This window comes from Apium graveolens, chromosome 5, assembly GCF_009905375.1.
Source record: "Apium graveolens cultivar Ventura chromosome 5, ASM990537v1, whole genome shotgun sequence".
Classification (NCBI taxonomy): Eukaryota; Viridiplantae; Streptophyta; class Magnoliopsida; order Apiales; family Apiaceae; genus Apium; species Apium graveolens.
Genome location: NC_133651.1, coordinates 264,497,679 through 264,514,204, shown reverse-complemented (window position 1 = coordinate 264,514,204; position 16,526 = coordinate 264,497,679). Strand labels below are relative to the sequence as shown.

Below are 16,526 nucleotides of genomic sequence, written 5' to 3'. Positions count from 1 at the left end.
AAACTCAAATCACTCACAGCCATACTTCTCTGAAAAGACTCAAAACTGTACCTTCTTTCAAGCCACCCCATAAAATACACTTCAAAACAGTTGGAATAGGTCCAAAAGAAGCCAAGGTCAAGAGAATATTCAGAAGACAAAGAAGACAACTGACAGCTGAATTTCTCAATGATCATGGATTTGGTGAAAAGGCCATCTGGAACAGATATGATCAAAATGATTTCCAACCTCTAAATGTTGTAGATTCAAATGAAGATTACTTCCAACAGCTAGCTGAAAGAATTGTCAGAGTTTGGGTTGTTAACATCAAAGAAGTTAGAATCTACTACAGTGATGGGTCCTTTGAAAAGCTTGGAAATAGACTAATGGATTCTCTCTCAATTGTTGAACTGAAAAGGGTGATAAGCTTGATGAATGGTAAAGATTCAGCCACTAAGGCATGGAGAACAGTATTGGCAGTGTTTGTGGTTAACAGAGAGGAGATGAGAGATAAGCATATAGATTTGCTAGCTGAAAAGAGGAGAAAGTATGAGCATGACATTGATGAGTATATCAGAAGATCAAAAGAGTTGAAAGCAGCAGGCAAGAGCAGAATAACAAAGGATGGAACATTTCTGAATGTAAAAGCTGGCTCTTTGTCAAGATACGGGATAGGGATGTTAACTAGTTATCCTAAGCCAGATTTCCTGAAACTAATAGAGGCTCTAACTGACACCCCCATCCTAGAAGAATTGGAAATACTTGTACAGATTAAGAACATAATTAAGAAAGGATCAGAAAGCTCAGTCTTTACTTAATTATTGTAAACTGTCAAATGTTCAATGTACAAGTGTTGTATCAGCTTTTGTATTGTTTTATTTTCATTCTTTAACTTGGGGTTAGTCTTGTTAACAAGCATGAATTTGTGATAAGCAATCTTCTCACAAATTGGGGGAGATTATTGTGCAAGACATGCATGTATCATAACATGACTAAGTCATTCTGACAACCCTAAGATTAGTTGTACTGTAACCTTAATCTGTAATTATACTTGTAACACTTAATGTCTGTAAAATATAAATGGAGCAGACTGGAGTATTTTTCCCTAAACAGTGTCAAGCCTAAGAATTCTATCTGGAAGAAGATCAAGAAGGTCATGCCTTAGAAGAATTATGAAGAAGCTTGGAGTTGAATAATTGTTTGGTGAAAAACATTCTAAGTCAAGATCTCTACAGGTCACAGAATTAGTGTTATAGAGAAGTCATTCGAGAACTCAGAAAGACCTATCGAGAATTCAGGAATTGCCTATCGAGAACTCAGGAATTGCCTATCGAGAACTCAGGAATTGTCTATCGAGAACTCAGAAAATGCTATTGGAGATATCGATAAGTCAGATACCCATTCGAGAACTCAGAGATATCGACAAGTATACATTCATTAGAGAACTCTGAGTTATCGATAAGTCAAAGTCCATTAGAGAACTCTGAGTTATCGATAAACCAAATTTCACTAGAGAACTCAGAGTTATCGATAAGTCAAGTCAACAATGAAGTTTCAGAGATATCGACTAGCCAACATGCCTATCGAGATGTCGAGTTCTCTACAGCATATTGGAGATCTCGAAGTGAAGAAATTTCTCTAAGTACAGAATTGCAGAACAGTTCAATATCCAAGGTTGTAAATCAACAAACAATTCACATAGCTGGATTGACAAGTCTACAAAAAGCAGATCGAGAGATGTGCAAGATCAATGGCAAAGATTAACTGACAGAGGAGTTTAAAGTAAGATATGCTAAGCCAGAAATGGAAGATTTGTTTTTCTATAAATAGAAATGACAAGTGACAGTTTAGAAAAGCTAATAGCATGTTTATTATCCTCTGTGTAAACCAGCAGTTAACTGAGTTATAAAGTTAACACTGGTCCTCTAGTAAAAAAAAAGGAATCTAGATAGAAAATCTTTTATTCTCTCTCAAGAAAGGAGCTAAGTTCTAAAACAAGAACTTAGAGATTTTGTAGCAAAACACTGCTTGATTTTTAATATAAAATTAAGTGAGTTTTGAAGATCTTTGTTTTACATATTTGCATTGTTATTTATGTTTAAAATCTATTCTACTAAATCTTTGATAACAACCAACTGCTAAAGCCAAAGTCGATCAAAAGGTAAACGTTTAAGTCAAAACACATTCACCCCCTCCGTGTTGTATTCATACCTAACATAACGCATACTAAAAATTATTATTTTTTATTTTTTTTGTAAATAAAAATTTAAGTTATATATTTTTATTGGGAAAAAAATAAAAATTATAATTTTAGCTATTTAATCAAATACTTAAAAATGAGTGGAGAAAAGTTAAGTAACTAGGGATACATAAATCTGAGGGCAATATGAATCCTTTGGAGAAATTGAGAGATATTTTTAAGTGGAAAAATCAAGTCTCATCGAATATATTAGCACATATTTCTGACATAATAGCTTCCTCCCGTTTTTGTACAAGTCATTTTATCTTTTAGCAGGAAGACTAAATTTTTTTAAGGCAATGCATTTACCGTCTACCATTATAAGAATGCGAATATATAATACGAGAATGAGGTCAATACTAGAGAATGTGGTTCTCCTTTCAAATAATTAAATTATAAATTAAAATATCGTCACATGCTTTTATAATTCTGTTCTTCTTAATGGGATTCATTAATCAACAATCAAATAGTCCTTTAACCGTGATTTTGTGAACTTAATAAAGTACGACTAATATATGTACTGAAAACAATGATATTTATTTAATAATCCATCTAATTACATTTTATCTAGAACAATTATGAGTTGATCATTAATCACGATATTTTACATACTTCTAGTTGAGATTACGTAATTTTGTAAACTTAATAGAGAATGACTAGTATCTGTACAAAAAACAAACATACTATAGTTGTATCTCATTAATTATTATATTTTAACATATTTCATTGTTGAGATTACATGATTTTATAAAATTAATAGAGTATAACTAATATCTGTACCCAAAACAAAGATATTAATTTAATAATTCATTTAGTTAAATTTAATCTAGAACAATTACGAATTGCTCATTAATTAATATTTATACCCCAAACACACAGACAATAATGTAATAATTCATCTAATTACATTTAATCTAGAACAACTATGACTTGCTCATTAATTACTACATTTTGACATATTTTGTGTAGTTGAGATTTAATCTCAATCACATACTAATTAGTCCACATTTGACATGTTCACAAGTCAATAAACACACTGGCCAACTCTTAATTAAATTGCACCTTCTTTTATTTATTTCCGCAACACCCAACAACTAATATGTTGCTTAGTCTATTCTCTTAATTTCAAACCCACTATAATTTACTTTTTCGAATTTTCAGTGGGTCGCAATTTCAATATGCCCCCAACAATTCACATATTTTTTAAATTTAATTTATTACCAAAATTAGGTAACTTTCACCTGTATATCTCCTGATTAAGACGTAAACTGTCCCCACTCTTGTTATAATCTTTTGAAAAATATTAACAACATTTTTTGAATTAGTATTTAATAAATAAATCACTTTAAATAAAGTATAGTCCTGTGAGATCAAACGAGGTCCAAAGCCCAATATCAAAAAGGCCTATTAACAAAAACGGGTCAACCCGAATTACAAGCCCAAAACCAAAATAAAGTTTTCTTCTGGCCCAAGCCTTCTTCTTGGCTATGTCTTTGATCAGACCTGATCTTCTTCTTCCCAAATCTCCAATCGCTGTAAAAATTAGGGTTCTTCATTCTCTCAGTTGACATATACATATCAATTGTCGATCTTCTTAATATTTTATTTACATTTTAATTAATCTGAATTAGTTTAATTAATTTTGTTACAGATTTGAATTAATTGAAAAATGTCGAAAGTGGATGTGAATGTACCGGCGAAAGGGGGATTCAGCTTCGATTTGTGTAGAAGGAACGAGATGTTGATGAAGAAAGGCTTAAAGCCTTCTTCTTTTCTCAAGACTGGTACTACTATTGTTGGTCTCATCTTCAAGGTATATATCAATTGTTGTTGTTATATGATTTCTGATTTGTTATCTTCGACCTGTTGTATCTAGAATACTGTGGATTACTAAATGTAGTATACTGCAATTTTGTAGTTGTTATGATTGGTTGTGATAAGTGTAGTGTACTGTTTTTTTCGTGAATTGGTGAATTTCGTCTTTCATTCGGATTTGAAATTTATGGAAAATAAATATATAGCGAGTCAGTAGGGACGTTATATATGTAATTGTGTAATCTACAGCTGTTGTAGGTGTAGATTGTGACATTGAAGAGAGTGTAGTACTGTGGTTACATAATTGTATTTTACAGCTTTGAATTAATCTTATGTTGCTATGAAGACTTAAAAGTCAGCTTAAAGTAGCTATGTGAACAAACTCATGTAGGTAGTGGTATTTTAACAGAATATTGTCCTAGTAACATCTATATGTATTCTTGAGCGTTATGCAGCTGCCTAATCTGGTTCAGGTTCTGAAATGGATATATATAGAGTATGTAATAAGTAGTGGCGGAGTTAGAATTTTCTTTAGAGTAAGCACAAACTATGCAATGGTGGCGAAGCTAGAATTTTCTATTAGGGCTTAGGATTATTTTACAAAAAAAATTTAGGTTAATGTATGTTTGGCATAGAGTAATTGTTCGTAGGGTGCTTCCTTCAAACTTCTAAGACGCACAGGTCAAATATGTAGTACTTAACGGTAAAATAAATTTCAATGGACAGATAATAGGTGGTATTCTGATCACATATCAATAATTTCAATAAACATCATTGAACTAAAGTATCCCAATTTATATTGAATGGACCCTAACTATATTGTTCAGGTTGGCACAGTGTATATTGTAATGAGCAAATCCACAATAAAAAGAAATAAGAATTTCTGGGTGGGTGGTCATCTCCTCAGAATATAAGGATGTGCATGATCAACCTTGAGGAAATTTTGAAAGTCCTCTGTTAATTTTTTTTCCTTGTGGTAATGGGTTGATAATTTAGGGAAAGGTGTTCAGGTTGACGAAAATAATACTGATTGGTACGGAAAAGAATTTTTGAATGGGTAGGAAACTTTAACTGCTTGTTCAGCGAATCTTGTAGGCACTTTCATCGCAGAATGGCCGGAGTCACCTATGATTATAACAATGTGATATATTAAATTTTCAACTCGTACTTCAATTAGCCATTTAATGATTTCTATTGATCTAAAGGATCCATTTGATAATGCTGATGATAATTATCAAGTTGATGTCATTTTGTACGTAGAAGATAAGTCCAAAGATGAGATGATATCATTAGATGATCAAGTTGAAATATATGGACTACCTTATGCGGAATTTTTCAATTAAATCAAGATGCAATATATTTATCATTGTGTTTGTGCATATTCTTTGAGAATTGCCTACTTGAACACCCTACACAGTCTAATTGCAAGATTTACAATATCTGAGAGCTGAAATGTATACTCTGTTTCATCTGCTTGGTAAACTGGATACTAATTGGGCATATATTAAAAAAAAGTGAGGTTTAGCCAAAAGTTTACTATTGTTACATTCAACATTCAAAGCACAAGTGTGAAGAGATGGAATAAATACTATAAAGAAGATGGATGTCCATAGAATACTTCTGATTCTCTCTAATATTTAATATTTATATTTAATTAGGGTTCACCTCTTTGCTATGCATAAAAAGAGTATTTCTTAATCAGTTGGTATGTATCAAGTATTCTGCAGCTGAAGCTTCGGCTGCAGAATGCAGTCTTTTAACTAACCAAATAATCTTTATATACATTCAGGATGGTGTTATTCTCGGAGCTGATACCAGAGCTACTGAAGGACCTATTGTAGCTGACAAAAATTGTGAGAAAATACATTACATGGCACCAAACATCTACTGTTGCGGAGCTGGGACTGCTGCCGATACAGAGGCTGTGACAGGTACTTTCAAGTTACTTATATGTGGCATTGCTCCTTTGCCTATTTATTTGAAGTTTGTGAGCTATGTCTAATTATAGTTGTTACATATTTTTATGTAAAGTTTGTAATTGTGTCTATTATGTTTGTGATCTTATATTATTTGTTAAAGCATCTAAATCTTTGCAGATAATATTAGCTCTCAGTTGAAGCTGCATCGTTATCACACTGGTAGGGAATCAAGAGTTGTGACAGCCCTCACACTTTTAAAAACTCATCTTTTTAGGTAAGACTATAATTTGATATGTCTGTCTTTGGCATTATCAGATTTCTATGGTAAAGGGAGTTAAAGTTAATAAAGGCCTTACCTTTTTGTAAATTTAGCTATCAAGGTCATGTTTCAGCTGCATTGGTGCTTGGTGGAGTTGATGTCACTGGTCCACATTTGCACACTGTGAGTTGGCATTGGGTTATTGACATCTAATATGTGTATTTGACAGTTAAAAAAGTTGTAATTGTACCTTATGATTTTTATAACAGATTTACCCTCATGGATCAACTGATTCCCTGCCTTTTGCTACAATGGGATCTGGTTCACTTGCTGCAATGGCCGTTTTCGAATCTAGATACGCCGAGGGGATGAATGTAAGTAGCGTGCTTCAGAATTGTCCAACATGAGGACCGTAACTCCTCCTGTTTAGTTATTTAGGGTGATAGTAGCCAGCCTTGTTTCACATCAATCAATCACAAGTGCACATGTTATATCGGTTATTTATATATTTGTAGAGGGACGATGGAGTTGCTTTGGTACGTGATGCTATACGGTCAGGCATATTTAATGACTTGGGAAGTGGAAGCAATGTTGATATATGTGTTATAACTAAGGTATGCTGTTGATCCTTCATGGAATGATAATTTGCAACCTACTCCTTATCAACCTCCCTGATCATATGCTTTGTGTTTGTACAGGGGCACAAGGAGTATTTGAGAAATTATGAAATGCCAAATCCTCGTACTTTCACCAGTGAAAAAGGCTACTCTTTCTCTAAAAAGACTGGTAAGTACATTTGTTGTTGCCTTGTATTTGTCTCTAGGATGAAAATGCTATGGGTTCATTTGATTGTTACGTTCTGGAAAAGTACCTAACAAGTTTAGACAGACGAGTACCTAACAAGTTTAGACAGACGAGCCTTAGTACTGCTATTTTAGTTGTACTGTGTCCGTGACTTTGTGTAGTAAGCTATAGAAATTAAAAACTTGTAAGAAGTGTTTCCTTAAGCACTGTGAGAGACTGCTCATCACAGTCAGTAGTCTTGTTATTCAAACATATGTTAGGTCATGTGGAGGTGTGCATTGATTTTTAGAAATATATTGAATCATTGATTTAAGGTGCTTAGTATGAATCATTTGTGATGGGCTATTTTAAATTTTAATTGATTGCGGTGGAAAAATTAAGGTGCTTAGTACTTTGCACCAATGTTTTATTATGTTGCTATAGTACAAAGTCAGTTTTAGGATCAGACATTTTATTTCTAATAATACTTGCAATAATTCTCCTGCAGAGGTTCTCACTGCAAAAGTTACACCATTAAGAGAGCTAGTTGAAGTTGTGGAAGCTGGGGAAGCAATGGAAGAGTAGATTGCTTATAACTTTTCACTGTAGTTACTGTATTGAGCCCTACTCAGAACAGTAGGTGAAATTATAGTTTGCTTGCACTTTGAACATTCGTATGTTATTCGTGTTCTCTGTACTTCTATAAATGATATATTTCAGTACTTGTTCACACTGGAGTCTTTCCTTGAATAGTAATGTAGTAGTAGAATTATTAGATTACTATATTAATTTTTTTGAAGAAGATTATTTAAAACTGAAGCAAATGGTAATATAGGCAACCTATGTCTAACTTTGGCTGCGAAGTTTAAATGTGCTACATTATAAAGAATAATACTTAGTATGTGTTTTTATAGTTCTATTTTCACTGATCATAACTTCGCAAGAATTTGTTCACCAAGTGTGTCTTCCCAGTTATGTTCAGAAAGTTGTTACAATAATTTTTCCTTTCCATTCTGTGCAATTGTCAATAGCAAGCAAACTTTTTGAGTATCACATTCTTTTACCTTTGCAGCATTCAATCGTTTACTACTAGTGTTTGTTCTGAAAGCATTTTCGGAGTCCACCTGTAGGCACATGACGGAACATTTCCTGCCCTACATTTTGAGCTTGAACGTATGACATAGGTTATCCGGTGTTGTCAGTAGTTGTTGGGGACGGTAATGCCCAAGCTTTTCAAAGTAGGGGTTTTTCAAGAAAACTTGATGGTGGATGGTAAATTTGTCTGCGACTGCTTGAAACAGTAGGCAACGAGAGTCTGCAACCATTAAAGATGAATGAACATATAGTGTAGGATTCATAATATAATATCAGTGTCATTGGTCAAAATTCCTTTCAAAATCTTACTGGACTTCCGGTGTGACGAATAACGTGTGATTATAGTTTGAGCTTGAGTTTCCTCCGCTCTATTAAAAATAGGTTGCGAACGGAGGGGTGTATCCTTGAGCTCTAAGAGGGGATATTTGTCAAAATCTAACAATACGACAAATGTCGAGAACGTTGGGTGTTTGTTTTTCTTTTTCAGAACTGTATGGCTTAAAGTGCTGAGGGCACGCGAGTTGGGTGGGCCTGATAGACTCCGCCACAGAAAATGAGCTTTATTAAAATCGTTAGGTTGAACAGACAAACACAGTAACGTAGATATTTTTATATATGATGCCGATATGTCGTTTATAACTAATTTGGAAGCTTCAATATAAATAATGAGGCACTCAAAGCCAATACAACGTGTAGATAAGTAAATCATGTTGGAAGTAACAAACCAAGGAGGTGAAAACTGTTAAAAAAACGCAGACTTGCGAGCTTTGTCTGTTATCTCTACAGTGTATAGATGCAAAAGCGCAGGGGCGGAGGCACAACAAAGGTTGTGGTGGGCTGCAGCCCGGGTTAAAAAAATATCCAATTTTTTTATATGTTTCAGTCCAAATATTTTGATGTCAGTCCAGTCCAAATTTTCAATCAGTGAACAACTTAGACTCACAAACACGGGAAGCAGGAGTCAGAGTTACATAACACAAATATCAATATTCAAGAAAGGAAGAAGTAGAGACTTAAAAGTAACAAGATTATTCATCTCTTTCTTGATTTGTTGTTTATATTCTTCTCAATTAGGTTTTTAATTTATAATCCTTTTTAATCTCTTTTGCTCTTTTTTTTACAGGACATGTATAATGGCATCTCTGGGAAAAAAAGGGGAAGAACATTATTTTCGTTTTTCAAACCAGGTGTATCTACACCCGCAAATGAGGTACAAATACAATCTCCATCTAATGTTGATATTGAAGAAAATCCATCTACAAGAGTTGAAAATGATGAACCTGTTTTTAAATCTCCAAGAGTTGAAATCGATCTTAAAACTCTTGAACGAGATCCTGGAATTCGAATTCCTATATGGCAACATCCTGTTAATCAAAGAGATGAAATAAGACAAATTTATATCAAAATGAGTCTGTATCAACCTAAGTTAGTAGAATATCAAAGAACAAGATATGGAACACAGACACAACCTCGTAGATTTCTATATTCGTGGTTTGAAAATTTTCGTTGGCTAGAGTACTCTCCGGAAAAGGATGCAATATTTTGTTTTTCTTGTTATATTTTTGAAAAAAAATCATCTATTCATCCCACATTTACTATTGATGGATTTAATTGTTGGAAGAGGTTAATGATGGACCGTGATGTCCTTATGCATATTACATACACTGGTTTGCTCATAGATTACAACTAGCATTAGTGGGAGCTTCTACAAAAGAGACTTCTGTTTATCTGTTTTTCACAAAATTTTCAACCATTGTTAATCTTATTCGTTGTTCTCCAAAATGGCACACTGAGTTACATTTTGCCCAAGCTATTAAAATTGCTAATATGGTGACTTTGTGTGAGCGTGATACTGGAATAGGTATAAATTAGATTGGCAATCTTCATAGGAGTGGTTCAACTCGCTGGAGCTCTCATTTTGATTCCATTGCAGTTTAATAGATATGTATGGAGCAACTATTTCCGTGCTTTAAAGTATTGTTGAAAAAGGTAATTCTAGTTCACTACGTGGAGAAGTAACTGGTTGTTTAATAATATGAGATCATTTGATTTTATTTTCACACTTCATATGATGCATAATATTATGGGGGTCACTGATTTACTTTGCCGAGCTTTACAACACAAATCTCTTGACATTGTAAGTGCCATGGATCTTGTTTCAACTACGAAGACACTGCTACTTACCTTGTGGGAAGAATGATTTGATCATCTCCTTTTGTATGTGCAATCTATTTATCCACAACATGGTGTCGAAATTCCAGATTTGGATGCTTTGTACAAAAGTGCAACAGGTCGTTCTGCCAAAAAAAACTCAATGACAATCAGCCAACACTACCATTTAAGATCTTTAATTCAACAATTGATTTTCAGCGAGATGAGCTGAATTCCAGATTTAGTGATGGAACAGTTAAACTTCTTGTACTTAGCTCTGCGTTAGACTCTAAAGACAATTTTAAATTATTTAAAGCTGAGGAGATTTACAGGCTTGCGGAAAAGTTTTATCCGGAAGACTTTACTGAACAGGAAAGGCATTACTTGAAATGTCAACTTGAGCATTATAAACTTGATGCGGTTCATCATGAAAGCTTTCAATATCTGTTTACCATCAATGAGTTATGTTGCAGATTAGTCGAAACAAGTAAGTTGCAACACTATAATTTGATTGACCGGTTGATTCGTCTAGTTTTAACTTTACCAGTTTCTACCGCAACGACAGAACGCTCCTTTTCTGCTATAAAACTTGTTAAAACTGCTCTACGCAATAAAATTAAAGAGGAGTTTTTACAAGATTCTATGATTTTTTACATTGAAGGAGACCTTGTTGAAGATATCGATTCAGATTCGATAATAGATGAATTTTATTCAATTAAAAATCGAAGGCTGCAACTCAAATAACAAGTAAGACTTTCTCAAATTTAATAGCTAATTTGTAAAACTTATATGATATCATTAAAGGTTTATAAGTAAGTCAGGGCATGATTTTCATTCTTATTTTACAGGTATAAAGTACCTGCCGGTTTGTTTTCTGTTGGTTACCCCTACTTTGTGGTTGCTGCTACTTTGTGTTAGTAAACTCTATTTAATCTTATTACAGTACTTGTTATATGTTTGATAGTCTAGGTAAGATTATAATCATACCTCCGTCCTTGCAAAGCGGTATGATGAGAATGAAAAGGGATAAAGAAAATTATAAAATTATAAATTATGACTATGTGCATGCCTTTTGTATTCATTCTGATGCTTGAAAGAATCGGTCATTTTGTTATATGTTAGATAATGAATCACACACATGGGGGTGAATGTTTTTTTGTGTTTTTCTGCTTTTCTTGAAGTGTTTATGGTTATGAACAAAGTAAATTAAAATCTTGTAGTTAAATGTGTTAGTGCTGAATTTAGACAGATAAAACAGTGAATACAAATATTTCAAAACTCACTTAATTTTATATTAAAATTAAGAATGTTTTACTACAAAATTTCTAGGCTCTTTATTGATAAAGAGTTTAGCTTCTTCCTTGAGAGAATACAAGATTTTTCCGATTTGAATTGTTACACCTAACAAAGCATCCAGTGTTTACTTTATAGAACAGTAAACACTGGTTTTTACACAGCATGCAAAGACATGTACTAAACCCTATTTTTGGATAATCAAATCTTTCTACTTCTGGCTTAGTGTATCTTTGCTAATCTTGCACGCCTGTGACTTTACTTTGCCAGTTAATTTTGACCTTTGATCTTGTACTCTTCAAGCTGCTTTTGTAGACTTGTCAATCCAACTGATTAGATTGTTTGTTGATTGATAATCTTGGATATGAACCGGTCTGCACTTTGTACTTTGAGTTTTACCTCGATATCTCCAGTTTGGTATATAGAGAACTTGACATCTCGATAAGTATATTGGTTTATCGAGATCTCTACCCACTCTATAGTTGTTTTGACTTATCAAAGTCTTTGAGTTCTCTATAAGAGAATTTGGCTTGTCGAGATCTCTTATCTTCATGTCTTCACTTTTACTTATCGATAACTCTGAGTTCTCTAGTGATAAATTAGCTTATCGATAACTCTCAGTTCTCTAGTCACAAATTGGCTTATCGATAACTTAGGGTTCTCTAATGAAGAAATGACTTGTCGATATCTCCATTCTTCATGTCTTCAAATTGACTTGTCGATATCTCTAAGTTCTCTAGTAGCTTTTCCTGACTTGTCGATAAGTCATTCTAGAGTTCTCGAATGATTTCTCTATACCACTTAATTTGTGACTTGTAGAGATCTTGACTTAGAATATTTTTCTCAAAACAAATTTATTCAACTCCAAGTTTCTTCATAATTCTTCTGAGGCTTGATCTTCTTGATCTTCTTCCAGATAGAATTCTTAGGCTTGACACTGTTTACAGAAAAAGACTCCAGCCTGCCCTTGAATATTTTTACAGACTTAAGTGATACAATACAAAATACAAATTTAGATTACAATACAACTTACTTAGTGTTGTCAATTTGACTTGGTCTTGTTATTGTACATGCATGTCTTGCACAATATTATATTAGATAAATGGATTATGTCCTCAGTGGTTTACTCATCTAAATCAAACCTCCCCCAACATCTTTATGTGACGTCTACGATAGCTATGGGTGCGTGCACTGCGGAGCTCTGTTTCTCATATAGCTTGCTTACAACGAGATTTTAGTTTCTTTCAAGGAAATGAACCTAACGCATGATCGGGAGTCGGGAACTGATCTTTTAGTTATCGAAACAAGTTCCTTGAATTTTCTTCTTGTATTAAGAGGACGATCGAATAACAATATTGATTATCTTTTTCATGTTTGTGTTGTAATTGTGTTATAATTAGGGGTGAGTGTGGGCCGGTTCGACTCAGTTTTTGTATAAAATCGAAACTGTAACCATATATCTTCGGTTTCTAAAATCGAAAACCGTAACTGTCGATTCGGATTCGATTTAAAAAATTCCGGTTCTGTTATAATCGGTTCAGTTTCGGTATGAACAAATATAAAAGTAAAAAGCAATATAAAAACCAGAAATACGCAGCATACTATAACTTCTCCTATGTGCGTATATATAAACCTAAATCCATAAAGAATATGCCCTAGAGTTAGGTGGTTTAAGGAACCCCTGCTTTGCTCTCACTCTCTACTCATCTCTAATTTATATCTCTAGCAGTGGAAAAGGAAACTTGCTTCACATTCTATTTTTCTAATTTTCTCAATATTTTAAATTAATAAATATCAAAAAATTACAATTACCATATATTCCTATAAATATATAATCAACATTAGTAATATCCTCCCAGAGTTTCTACAAAATCTCCCATTAAAATTTTTGAAATCAACTTACCATCGTTATTCTCCTAAAACTTCCATTTTCAATTTTAAACAACTTATTATATTGATATTCTACTAAATTTCTTTTTAAATATAATTTCTACTCTTTTTCCTAAAATCAACTTAATATATTATATTTTTCTAATTTTTTTTTTAATTTTAACCCTATAAAATACTATATGGACAAGTATTTATAAATATACTTTCTCAGAAAATTTAAAATCGTTATATCATCGTATTATTATATACATATGCAAATGAGAAGAGGAAGGCGGTGAGATGGTGACTCTCATACCGTTTCAATCTATTTTTGTAATTTTTCAAAATTTTATATTATTAAAATATTACATCGATTAACGACTAATGCATAATATAATTTTATGATAATTTTTTTAATAATGAGAGAATGGTTCATTGGAATAAAAATGATTAACGAGACAATGATTTTTTAAACTTTTTGTTCTATTGTATTTAAACTTTTTGATCTATTATTCATAATTTCTGAATGACCAATATCGGATAAAAAATAAAAAAAATACGGAATATTATTTTAGAAGCCGCTGCAAAGCGCGGCTTAATAAACTAGTATAACATAAAGCAATATTGTTATCATATTTTTAAAAATTAATAATATATATGATATATATTATACATGTAAAATATAATATTTATTTATATTAGTAGTCGGTTCTGTTCAGTTTTTATCGGTACGGTTAAAAAGTATAACCGGAACCGAGGCATTTAGATCGGTTTGTTTTTTTATTTTTCAGTTTCGGTTTCGGATCGGGTTTTTTCGCTTTCAGTTTGATTTCAGTTTTTAAATCGATTTTTTGCTCGGATCTATTGTAACAGTATGTTATCTTCCAATTAGTCTGCGGCTTAACGGAAGTGATTGCAAGAATTTAAATAAACAAGTAATAATGCATCTGTTAGAAATGCAATTTAGATGATCAGATTATACATGCCTTATTTTTTGAGAAGGTTGTTGCAGAGTGCTATATTGCTCAAATCAGAGATTTTAATGATTGTAGCAGGGTATAACTTAGTTAATAGCGATCAAATGTTGATTAGAGTAATTTTAGTTTAATAGGATAAGTAGATTATGTGTGTAATAATTTAATAATTTAGTAGTTTAGCATATATATAACACTGTATATATATTTTTAATAGGTAAAATTATGGAATAACCGTTAAACTAAATTATACCCCGTTCCGATTATGATAATGTATAATAGTATAGAAATCAGTGTGAAGTAAATAATTAATCTAACAATGTTTAGTTATACTTTGGCCATTAAGGTTCAACACATTTTACACAAAAATCCTTGAATAATTTTTCTTTACATTTCTGAAATGTAACTATAAAAGTTGTACATTTTAACCCTTATATCTGAGGAATTCATTTAATGATACACAGGCGAGTAATGTCTAATAAAACTCCAATATATGTCAAGAGAATAAGTTTTTCTCCACGTCTAGTGCCTCCTTGGGAATGCAATTAAAAGTATATATTAAGAGAATTTTGGATGTAAGATCTCCTGAGGAACTGAAGAATGCCACCACAGCTCACTATGATGCTGGCAGAAATAATGGGACTGCTGACAGATGGGAGCCGTTTTGAATTTTCCATTTTGAGCCTGGCATCTTTAATCCTTCTTGGATGAAGTTGCTTCCTGCTCTTCCAATTCTTTGAGCCTGCCATTTCACCAAATTAAAAAATAAAAGTAAATTATTTCTAACATTGCACTAGTCAGAATTAGTCTCAGGATTTGAGGTTCAGTAAAAGTGGAGATATGCGTGCACAAGTATTTACATTTTCTGCATTCAAACATTAGTAAAACTGGCTGTTATTCCCAGTGGACTAACAATGAGATTTACAGAAGGGGGGTTGAATGTAAATCTCAAAACTTTTTCAAGTTTTGAGCAGTTTCTAAGGCTAAGTGTTTTTGAGAGCAAGTGTGTGTGAATTGCTTGAAGCTAATGCAGACAGATATATATTCAAACACAAATGTAAAGAACACAGAGAACTTAAAAACTTTTCTGGTGGATTTGTTGTTCCACCAGAGATGTGTTATTTCAGAAAATCTGTGATTCAAAGAATTAAATCACAGCTGCTTCCTAGTACAAACTAGATGATTTTCTCTCTGGATTTTTCTAAACAGCTCTGGAAAATTCATATCTAATTACTAGCTGCTACTTGGTTTATATATCACCAAGTTTACAAGTGAAGACAAAACTGTAAAATACAATTAAAAAGGCTCTTCACATGTTTCTTCTTCATTTCTCTATCCAATGCAATTTAGGCTTAGCTGTTGATCTTTGAATACTTCCTTGTTTGCACCAGAATGAAAATACTGCATTTTCTTGATTCCTCCTAGAGGCTTCCACATTCCAGTTTGTCTCTGTCAACCCATGTGCCTCTGTCAGCTTATGAATTGTCACTATCAACTGCTCATGAACTAAGCATCCGTTGAAGCTTTCATCCGTTGATGCCTTATCAGTTGAGCCTTTATCCGTTGAAGCTTTATCCGTTGATGCATTATTAGTTGAAGTCTTTATCCGTTGAAGCACTTATCTGTTGATGGATATTATTCGTTGAAGCATTAGAGACATCCGTTGAAGCTTTGTTTCTTATCCGTTGAAGGTCTTCAATATCAGTTGATATTTCTTCACTTATACAAAATTACAAGGCATGAAATATTTATAATTAGCCCTCCTATTTGCATATCCACTAGTAGTCAACATGACTGATACTTTCCTACAACATCTAAGAATTACAACTTGAACCAGAGAATGAAATGTGCTACAATACTGAACTTATTGCTAAGTAAAGCTACTCCTTCAACGGATAGCCAAGATGGTCTTATCCGTTGAGGCTACAAACACTAGATTTCTACTTAAGTGTTTTGTTTAACTTATCATCAAACTAATACACATATTCCTAAAAATCTCCCCCTATTTATGTCTACTAGAACTGTAGGCATAAATTTGGTTTTAGCTTGATAATAACAAAACACTTGACAAATATATTAATTGTAATAAAGCAGAAATTTAAAAGTGCTGCAAAAATGTGTATGCTGAGATGGAATTGAAGAATTACATT

The 16,526-nt window shown here is 32.8% G+C and overlaps 1 protein-coding gene across 3 annotated transcripts; it reads left to right on the top strand.

Annotated features, from left to right (window-relative positions):
- The first annotated feature begins 3,612 nt into the window (after window positions 1-3,612).
- Window positions 3,613-7,724, top strand: LOC141725147 (proteasome subunit beta type-7-B-like). Of its 3 annotated transcripts, none has more exons than XM_074527580.1 (9): window positions 3,613-3,753; window positions 3,870-4,031; window positions 5,823-5,964; window positions 6,130-6,226; window positions 6,325-6,394; window positions 6,481-6,585; window positions 6,727-6,825; window positions 6,910-6,997; window positions 7,503-7,724. In XM_074527580.1, exons 2-9 carry the CDS (start codon window positions 3,888-3,890, stop codon window positions 7,577-7,579), a joined length of 822 nt encoding a protein of 273 aa, XP_074383681.1. In that variant the 5' UTR covers window positions 3,613-3,753; window positions 3,870-3,887; the 3' UTR covers window positions 7,580-7,724. The 3 variants fall into 3 exon arrangements, with proteins under 3 accessions (XP_074383681.1, XP_074383679.1, XP_074383680.1); XM_074527578.1 differs by having other exon boundaries at window positions 3,638-3,765; XM_074527579.1 differs by lacking the exon at window positions 3,613-3,753 and having other exon boundaries at window positions 3,799-4,031.
- The last annotated feature ends 8,802 nt before the right edge of the window (window positions 7,725-16,526 follow it).

Excerpts from the sequence above, each read along its gene's own strand:
- LOC141725147 (XM_074527580.1), top strand. The coding sequence starts at position 3,888 with ATGTCGAAAGTGGATGTGAATGTACCGGCGAAAGGGGGATTCAGCTTC. Across the intron at positions 5,965-6,129 it reads CGATACAGAGGCTGTGACAG|ATAATATTAGCTCTCAGTTG; the intron begins GTACTTTCAAGT and ends AAATCTTTGCAG. Across the intron at positions 6,998-7,502 it reads CTCTTTCTCTAAAAAGACTG|AGGTTCTCACTGCAAAAGTT; the intron begins GTAAGTACATTT and ends ATTCTCCTGCAG.